The 10,127-nt window shown below is 39.6% G+C and overlaps 1 protein-coding gene and 1 non-coding gene across 3 annotated transcripts in view; both read left to right on the top strand.

Annotated features, from left to right (window-relative positions):
• Positions 1-290: 290 nt before the first annotated feature.
• trnag-gcc lies at positions 291-361 on the top strand. Its single transcript has one exon. It is a non-coding gene; the product is annotated as a tRNA-Gly (tRNA).
• Positions 362-622: 261 nt separating this feature from the next.
• Positions 623-10,127, top strand: part of vps35l (VPS35 endosomal protein sorting factor like) — a 29,139-nt gene continuing 19,634 nt past the window's right edge. Inside the window, exons 1-10 of one of the 2 annotated variants that reach the window (XM_034193337.1) lie at positions 623-778; positions 1,317-1,416; positions 1,634-1,804; positions 3,120-3,239; positions 3,316-3,340; positions 4,350-4,429; positions 4,543-4,671; positions 4,853-4,937; positions 5,023-5,079; positions 7,393-7,489. In XM_034193337.1, coding sequence (XP_034049228.1) covers positions 762-778; positions 1,317-1,416; positions 1,634-1,804; positions 3,120-3,239; positions 3,316-3,340; positions 4,350-4,429; positions 4,543-4,671; positions 4,853-4,937; positions 5,023-5,079; positions 7,393-7,489 — 881 coding nt within the window. In that variant the 5' untranslated portion in view covers positions 623-761. The remainder of the gene's footprint in view (positions 779-1,316; positions 1,417-1,633; positions 1,805-3,119; positions 3,240-3,315; positions 3,341-4,349; positions 4,430-4,542; positions 4,672-4,852; positions 4,938-5,022; positions 5,080-7,392; positions 7,490-10,127) is intronic. The other variant, XM_034193336.1, reaches the window with a different exon arrangement.

Raw genomic sequence — 10,127 nt, 5'->3', positions numbered from 1 at the left:
ATAGAAAAAATACCCAACGCAACATTATTATTTTTGTACAAGAAAAATCGTTATTTTCTAAATTTTTTATTTAATATTTTATGCTATTTGCTACAGCCACATGATGTCATTATGTACTCTATCATATGTATGTATTTATCTTTGAGTTATCGTTTTTTATTATGGTTACATATAATTGTTTTCATATTTCTATAATTTTGTTGTACATTTTTCTGCTCTTAAAATTGTACAGAATGCTGCCTTCACTCCAAATTAGGAAATATCTTTCCACCTCTTTTTTTTTTACGCATGCATTGGTGGTTCAGTGGTAGAATTCTCGCCTGCCACGCGGGAGGCCCGGGTTCGATTCCCGGCCAATGCAATAAATATTACTTTTAAGAACCACAATGGAAACAAATTTTATGCTTTATTGCGTTATCCTCGGAAAATTTTGTATACCGTATTTTTTTAAGGTACATGTATTTTATTGCCAAAAAAGTATTACGAAAAGGGTCGGGTCGCGCTTCTGTGGTGGCTGTACTCTTCAGCACGCAATGTGTCCTGGGAAATGAAGTTTAACCTTCTGCACCGTTGAACTACAACATCTCTTATTTTTCGCTTTCATTGATCGAAATAATTCAGCAACACGTTTAAGCACTTGCAATGCGAGTTATTACAGCTTGCAGTAATTTATATTAACAAAATCACACATTTTATCGGGGAAAAACGCCGATATTACAACATTTGTCATGACCAGGAAGCCGTCATGTGACTAGAAAAAGATGGCGGCGGTGCAATGGTAAGTTCATCATTTCTTGTTTTTAAAACGTCTTTTTTTGTGACTTAAATGATTACATAATATATTTTATTTCACAGTCTGTCAACGTATATAATATGCGTTGACTGCAGATATGTGCAGCATATTTATTGACGCTGCAACATCTAAATAGGCCGTTAAGCATTTTTTCATGCGAAATAACATTAAAAATGAATGTATTATTAAATATATGACCTTAAAACGTTTTCATTTGCTTTTATTGTGGTTGGAATGTTGTTTGGCAAAGGCAATATTGACGTGTCACTAATTACTGTTGTGGTTATGTTTCTTACAGATTCGTTATTTGTTTATGTATTTGTTTGTTTGTGTGTTTATTAATTTACAGTCTCATCCATCCCATAGTGAAACAAGCAAAAAATAAATTCACCTCAAATTAAAATTCTCCAAGACAATGTCTGCAATATAATAAAAATTCTGAATATTCTTGTGTCCCACGTGTCTTTGTTCTGGTATTTTATACAACTGTTGCTTTTCTCCTGACTTTCTGTTGTGTAACCAGGTGCTCCCGTGCACGAAGCTATGAGGCGGAGCTGCAGAGGTGCCGTCTTGATGTGACTCCAGTTGATTTTGGAGAATACCACCCCCTCAAACCGATCATGGTACGCCACCTGATGCTCTTGCTGCCATTTCATCCTGATAGCTACTGCACGCAGTCAAAAACATGTCTGTCTCTACCAGCTTACCTCATCTTATTCCTCTTCGTCATGCTTCCCTACCTCCACAGTGTGCTTTCCATTATGTTATCGCACAGAAAACTCACAAAAATTTCTGTCTGTGAAAGCCTCAGCAGTGCTGACCTTTGACCTTTCCATCCAGGTGACAGAAACTAAGACACGGCGTGGAACCCGTAAAGGCAGCACCTCTTCCTCGTCCTCATCCTCTTCCTCGGTCGTCACCGACCCTCTAAGTTCCATGCTGGAAGGAACCGACCCCCTGTCCATGTTTGCCAGTGAAGCTCCGGCTGTGCCACAGAGCGCCTCCGCAGGGGTCAGTTCACACTGCAGTCTAGCTGATTTAGAGCTTTTATTTAATGTTAGGTTGTTGTTGCTGTGGTTTTTTTTTTTTGTTTGTTTGTTTTATGTTGTTTTTCTTTTGTTGTTTTTTAGATTACTGTATTTTCCGGTGTATGTCACAATCTTTTTTTTTTTTTTTTTTTTTTTTTTTTTACTAGTTTTGAAGACACTGCGGCCTATACTCTGGTGCAACTTGTATACTGAAAATTGTACATTTGTTATGATTATTAATATTAATTATAATGTATATCAGATTTTACCAGGAATCAAAGCACTAAGCAAAATACACCCCAATAATAAAAGAATAAATTCTAATAATAAAAAATACATTACAACAATGCACAAAAACCCCACCAAATTAAAAAGCTGATATACAGAAAATGGTGTAATTTAAAGTCCAGTGCAACTTACACTGCGCATTCGTTACTTGTGACCACAGCAACGCGTCTGAGACTGACTCTTTACTCCCAAAGGGAATAATGTGATTATTAATCATCAGATGACAAGGTAAAACCTCCTAAATCATTCTAAAGTCAGTTTTAAGGAGAAATGAGGCTGTTTTAAGCAAAAAACGAGGTGATAAATGGTAAGCCATTACTGATGCACTGAAATGGCATAGGCGCAGCAGCACGACTTGCTGCTGTGGCCTTCGGATCGCTTCTGCGGTCTTTTATGATGAAATAATGAATTCATGTGGAAATGATTGTTGTAAAAAAGCTTCAGCTATCTTTCACTGAGATAGATGATGACTGGAGTGCAGTTTGAAGCAGAAACAAGATGATAATCAGTGAATCACTGGTGACACTCAGAAATGACCCTGCTGAGCTCCGAAATGACGCATGCGTAGTGAAGGCAGAGTGGTCCAATTTTTAGGGGGACCGTTCGGTCAGTGACACCGGGCCTAAGCCCAAATGAATGAGCAGGGTTGTGTCAGGAAGGACATCTAACATAAAACAAGCCAAAACAAAAATGCAGAGTATAGAAATTCATTTTGTAACACAGCGATTTCCTGGGGGCACTTGTGCTGTTACCTGACATAAGGTCTTTGAAAATCCAAAAATAGGCAAGATGGACAAATAAATTTGCCTTGGACAACAAAAGGGTTTATTATTTGATACAGGTTGGACAAAAGAAATTGTCAAATCAACACAGAATACTGGGCCACAGCAAAATGGAGAACTGAACAATGGATTTATGCAAGAAGCCTACAGGTTGTGGTGTGTAACATAAGGACCATTAAATTCCATATTAATAAACTTGATTTGTAATGTGAGATGTTTGGCTTTCAGGATTTGGGGAGGAAGAGGAGGGACAAGGTTGAGGAGGCAGTGGGACCAGACTTTGAACCCTGGTCAGCAAAGCGAGGAGAGATCCTGGCAAGGTTCACCACCACTGAAAAACTCTCGATTGTGAGTTTTCTTGAATCATAAGGGGGGGGTTAAACTTCTTGTGGAAACCTGATTTGAGTCTCTCTCTTCTTAACAGAATCTTTGCATGGGCTCTGATGGAGGTAAGACCTGCAGTTTTAAGGCAGTTTAACATACCAGTCATAATATGATTCAGATAAATTTCAAATTAAAATAATTTGTCCCCAGTCCTGAACTCAACAGCTTCAAAAAAAGAGAAAATGTCAGGATTTGGTCTGGTTTGGGTTCCAGTTTTTTTTTTTTTTTTCCCCTTTCCATTTGCCCCGGTCTTGGCATGATAGTTGTTTTTATTTTTGTTACTTGATTATTCTCATTCTAGTTTGGTTTTGATTATTCCCGTTTATGCATTATTCTTTGGTTTCTGGTTTTGGTTCTTTATTGTATTCTTTGTTCACTCATGTATTGCATTTTCAGTTATTCAGTATTCTCTTGTCTCTGGATTTATTTTGTGTATTTTCAGTTCAGTCATTTATTGCTTTTCTTTCTGTATGCTTGAGCCACTAGTTTTGTTCCTGGTTATCTTTCATTTTATTAGTCATTCATGTATTTGTTGTCTTCGGTAGTATTATGTTTTCTCTGGTTTTGGTTCTTATTTGTCTTCATTGTCTTATGGTCTGGTTGTGTTCTGTTTATCTTAGGGTTTAGCTTCGGTTATCTTTTATGACATGTTTAGTTATTCATTGCATTCTAAAGTCATCAATTTTCTGTTCTTTCATTGTCTGTTCAACTAATAGTTTGTTTGCCATGTGTATTGTATTCATGTTATGTATCACTCAATATCTATTCCGTTCTAGTTTGGTTCTGATCAGTAGTTTTCTTGTTTTCCACTTTTTAGTCAAGTCACGTTATTTCTTAGTTTGGCCTCTTTTGATTTGCTCACATTAATTATTGTCTGCCTTTAGCATGTCACATTTTCCTTCATTAGTTTTTCCAGTCACTTAGTTCTCTTGGTTCTGTCTCCATTGCATTTTCCTTCCCTCACTCTCTCGCACCTGTTCCTCATCTGTCTGCCACGCCCCTTTCCAGATCATTCATTGCTTCAGCTCAGCCTAATAGAAAATTCCAAAATCAATAAATATGTTCCCCTTTTAGGAAAAGCTCAGAGTCCTGGACCCTCAGCTGTTTCAGAGAAGGTTCGAACTCGCCTGGAGGAGCTGGATGATCTGGAGGAGGTAGATTTTCATGATTGCTGCCACACAAAGCTTTTTCAGACATGTTGATTAGGCAGAATGTCACTGTTTCAGATTATCTAGACCTTCTTTTAATCCTCTGGTTGTGTCCACAGGGATCCCACAGAGAGATGCTGAACCTTTCCCAACAGGATTATGCCAACCGCATCGAAGAGCTGAACCAGTCCCTGAAGGAAGCCTGGGCAACAGACCAGAAGGTCAAAGCCCTCAAGATAGTCATCCAGGTAGCTGAGCACATCTCCATGAAGGAGGAAGCTGAGTGTGGACTCTGTGCAATCATGATACAGTCTAGAAAAGAAAATCGAATTTTAACCTTGTAACAGGAAGAAAATCTCTTTATTTTAAAAAGGGAAGTTTGCAGGTTCAGTGTAAGAATACTGACATTGATTTTGCGACGTGTTCCAGTGCTCCAAACTTCTGTCTGACACCTCAGTGATCCAGTTCTACCCGAGCAAGTTTGTTCTCATCACCGATATCCTCGACACCTTCGGTGTGTAAAGTTCCATTTTCCAAAGTTTGGTTCTTGTAGAAAATGTGATCTACAGATTTTTGACTGCAGATGTGTTTGTTTGCAGGTCGGCTGGTGTACGACAGAATCTGGACCATGTGTTCAGACCCGCGGCCTTTAGCAGGTTTGAATGGCGTATTTGTTTGCTTTTCTGTTGTTACTGTCATTATTTGTACGTAGCACAATTTTAAGGCATTTTTTTGTTGTCAGTTGTCAGGGACAAGCAAAAAAAAGTTATAAATCAAAACTTTGGGGCTGCATATTGAGATGCATTTTTAAATCTTTAAACTTTTTCAGTCAAAAATGTGACTGACATTTGTCAAATGTTTGACATCGCAGTTTTGATGCACAGTCATTATCTGGCAAAGTCAAACTTATAAAAATTAAAAATTTCTCCATTTTGTGTCGGAATTACGGGGCACAAAAATAGAAATAAAGCTCAAGACTAATTTCAGTTTTGTAGCGCTAATAGAACTTGATAGTAATTATTATTTCAAAAAGAGCTTTAAAGTCATAATTCTTATGTGTTGTCATAGTTTGAACTCTTAAGAGATAAAAAATTGTAGTTTTGTCCTTTTTCATCAAAATTATGTGATATTATGTCATAATCTTTATCCCTCGTTGGCCGAAGGATGATTATGTAATGGCGATTTCCGTTCGTCCGTCTCAAAAAGGGTGTAAGCGTTCTGAAATCAACTCCTCTCACACTTTGAGGAGGAATTTTGTGAAACTTGGTGGAAATCCTTGTTATAGGTGGGTAATACACATATTATCATATCGTTTGAGTTGGACACATTTTACCAGAGTTATGGCCCTTGATTAACAAATCTAGACTGTCAGTTTCATGAGTTGGTGCCTGCATTCTGAAATCAACTCCTCTCACATTTTTAGTAGGATTTTCATGTAACTTGGTACAAATCCTTGTTGTAGGCTATTAAGATGTATATTGTAATATTGTACAAGATCAACACATTTTACCAGAGTTATGGCTCTTGATTAACAAATCTAGACTGTCAGAGTCATGAGTGGTGCCTGCATTCTGAAATCAACTCCTCTCACATTTTTAGTAGGATTTTCATATAACTTGGTACAAATCCTTGTTATAGGCTGATAAGATGTATATTGTAATATTGTACAAGATCAGCACATTTTACCAGAGTTATGGCCCTTGATTAACAAATCTAGACTGTCAGTTTCATGAGTGGTGCCTGCATTCTGAAATCAACTCCTCTCACGTTTTTAGTAGGATTTTCATGTAACTTGGTACAAATCCTTGTTATAGGCTATTAAGATGTATATTGTAATATTGTACAAGATCAACACATTTTACCAGAGTTATGGCCCTTGATTAATAAATCTAGACTCTGTCAGAGTCATGAGTGGTGCCTGCATTCTGAAATCAACTCCTCTCACATTTTTAGTAGGATTTTCATATAACTTGGTACAAATCCTTGTTATAGGCTGATAAGATGTATATTGTAATATTGTACAAGATCAGCACATTTTACCAGAGTTATGGCCCTTGATTAACAAATCTAGACTGTCAGTTTCATGAGTGGTGCCTGCATTCTGAAATCAACTCCTCTCACATTTTTAGTAGGATTTTCATATAACTTGGTACAAATCCTTGTTATAGGCTGATAAGATGTATATTGTAATATTGTACAAGATCAGCACATTTTACCAGAGTTATGGCCCTTGATTAACAAATCTAGACTGTCAGTTTCATGAGTTGTGCCTGCATTCTGAAATCAACTCCTCTCACGTTTTTAGTAGGATTTTCATGTAACTTGGTACAAATCCTTGTTATAGGCTATTAAGATGTATATTGTAATATTGTACAAGATCAACACATTTTACCAGAGTTATGGCCCTTGATTAATAAATCTAGACTCTGTCAGTTTCATGAGTTGGTGCCTGCATTCTGAAATCAACTCCTCTCACATTTTTAGGAGGAATCTTGGTACAAATTCTTGTTATAGGTTGATAACACGCATATCATTAAACTTAAGAAGGCACATCATAGAATTTTTTACTGATGCTTTTCAGTGCAGAGTCTGCATCAGCAGGTTTACTTTGAGAAGTGATCTATTTTATTCTATTCTATTCTGATTCATTAGCAAGAAATGTTTCTTGATTTCTGAAAGAAATTCTTCCCTAAAATGATCTAATTTTACAATTTTTGACAGAAGTGTAAAGAGCTGATGTGTGTTGACAAAACACATATGAAATACTTTGAAATGTTATCAGAATGTAGCAAATCAGCTTCAGCCAGAGGGAGGGAGGATATTGTGCTCTCAGAGCACTCTTGTGTCATATGTTGAAATAGTGTAAATTCAGACTTTTTTTGTTAATTTATGTTGATGTCAGTGACATCACTGTAAATCCAGTTTTTCAAACCTTGTTTCTGATTGGTCACGCTGCTTTTTCTCCTCAGACTCCTTCACGGTGGACGATGTGAACGATACCGCCAAAGAGACATGCCTCAACTGGTTTTTCAAGATTGCCTCCATCAGAGAGCTCCTGCCCAGACTGTATCCTTCACACAGTTTATGCACCCTGTCTGTCTGTCTGTCCGTGAAACTTGGCACAGTGGCAACACACTATGAACAGATGTGCATGAAGGAAAAATAATCCTGGTTTAACATTTTTAAAGGGACGTTTCTGTGTAGGCGGTCCAGGTGGTTTCCATAGTAGAGAAGCTTGAATCTTCGACTGGACTGGGTTGCTTGACGCGAGGACGTTTCGCTTCAAATCGCAGAAGCTTCCTCAGCTAAAATTCTTGCTTTGGTGGTCTGACTTCTGTCTTGACTCTTGTAGAGAAGAATAATCAAGAAGTCACAAAAGCTGGAGTTTTAAACCTAACCAGACCCCTCCTACTGAGAGGCAGACTGCTATAGGCTAGTGACTAAACAATAGCTCTAATTAGCACCTATTGTGCTCTAGTTAGCACCCTCCTAATGACAGGGCAGCTGTCGCTCTCCTGATGGCTCCTTTGACGACTCTGCTGATGACGTGAATGACTCATTACCATGAACAAAAGACTGAAACTGCTTTGATCTGAGTACCCCATTGTAAACAGGGGATAAAGCGTGTCTCAGACCCCTCCCCGGTTTAAGGCTGGGTTTCAAACATTTCACAAAGAATGCCTCCTTGACCCCTCTCTCAAACCTTTTCTTCTCTCTGGCTAATATTTTAACTTCCTTGTCCTCAAATGTGTGGTTAGTGTCTTTAAGGTGGAGATGAACTGCAGACTGAGGTCCACTGGCGCCCTCTCTGTGGTGCTGGTATAGCCTTTTGTGTAACGGCTGCTTAGTCTCACCTATGTAGTGTTCGTTACAGTTTTCCTGACATCTGATAGAATACACTACATTGCTCTGTTTGTAACTAGGGAACCTGTCCTTAGCGTGAACTAATTTCTGTCTCAAGGTGTTAACCGGTTTAAAGTAAACTGGTATTTTGTGCTGTCTGAAGATCCTCTGTAGTTTTTCCCTTACTCCTGCTAAATAAGGGAGAGACACTCCTCTTCTTCTTGTCTCCGTCTCCTGTCTATCTGGTCTCTTTGTTCTCTGGGACTTCTGCACTTTGTCCAGGGACCATCGTGGGTACCCACATACTGTGAGGGCTTTCCGGACAAGTTGTTGTTCTTTAGCCCTTCCCTCTGCAGTTGTGGGCACCTGTAGGGCTCTGTGTTGAAGCGTCCTGATCACCCCGAGCTTGTGTTCAAGGGGGTGGTTTGAGCCAAAGAGCAGATATTGGTCAGTGTGAGTTGGTTTTCTGTAAACCCCTGTCTGGAGCTGCCTGTTCTCTCCAATCGTAACATCACAGTCCAAGAAGGCTAAACAACCAAGAAGGCCAGAAATAACCATTTAGCTTTACAATTTTGCTACTGTTGCTTCCAGGTTTACAGATTTTTAAAAACCAGTGCACTTGCACATTATTTGCTGTTTACGAGGTCTGTCCGTAAAGTATAGGTCCTTTTTATTTTTTTCAAAAACTATATGGATTTCATTCATATGTTTTTACGTCAGACATGCTTGAACCCTCGTGCGCATGCGTGAGTTTTTCCACGCCTGTCGGTGACGTCATTCGCCTGTGAGCACTCCTTGTGGGAGGAGTCGTCCAGCCCCTCGTCGGAATTCCTTTGTCTGAGAAGTTGCTGAGAGACTGGCGCTTTGTTTGATCAAAATTTTTTCTAAACCTGTGAGACACATCGAAGTGGACACGGTTCGAAAAATTAAGCTGGTTTTCAGTGAAAATTTTAACAGCTGATGAGAGATTTTGAGGTGATTCTGTCGCTTTAAGGACTTTTCACGGTGCGAGACGTCGCGCAGCGCTCTCAGGCAGCGTCATCAGCCTGTTTCAAGCTTAAAACCTCCACATTTCAGGCTCTGTTGATCCAGGACGTCGTGAGAGAACAGAGAAGTTTCAGAAGAAGTCGGTTTCAGCATTTTATCCGGATATTCCACTGTTAAAGGAGATTTTTTTAATGAAAGATGTGCGGGCGGATTGCAGCGTTGGCTCGCAGCCGCCGCGACGCTCCGTCACAGGAAAAACACCTCTGCTGGAAGCCTTAAGGACAAGTTGGAACATCTTCAGCTGATAAACAATTTCTCATATACTCACTCCACTGAAAGCCATCAAAAGCCGCCTGGATTTTACAAATGGTTATCAACACGGAGGTGTTTTTCGTGTGCCGCCGCTCCGCGCCGGCTGCGTCCCGACGCGCGGACCCGTCCGCACGTCTTTCATTAAAAAAATCTCCTTTAACAGTGGAATATCCGGATAAAATGCTGAAACCAACTTCTTCTGAAACTTCTCTGTTCTCTCACGACGTCCTGGATCAATAGAGCCTGAAATGTGCAGGTTTTCAGCTTGAAACAGGCTGATGACGCCGCCTGAGAGCGCAGCGCGACGTCTCGCACCGTGGGAAGTCCTTAAAGCGACAGTGTCACCTCAAAATCTCTCATCAGCCGTTAAAAGTTTCACTGAAAACCAGCTTAATTTTTCGAACCATGTCCATTTCGATGTCTCACAGGTTTAGAAAAAATTTTGATCAAACAAAGCGCCAGTCTGTCAGCAACTTCTCAGACAAAGGAATTCCGACGAGGGGCTGGACGACTCCTCCCACAAGGAGTGCTCACAGGCGAATGACGTCACCGACAGGCGTGG

The sequence above is a fragment of the Thalassophryne amazonica genome, chromosome 18 (genome assembly GCF_902500255.1).
Source record: "Thalassophryne amazonica chromosome 18, fThaAma1.1, whole genome shotgun sequence".
Lineage (NCBI taxonomy): Eukaryota > Metazoa > Chordata > Actinopteri > Batrachoidiformes > Batrachoididae > Thalassophryne > Thalassophryne amazonica.
This window is presented reverse-complemented; position numbering and strand designations above follow the sequence as displayed.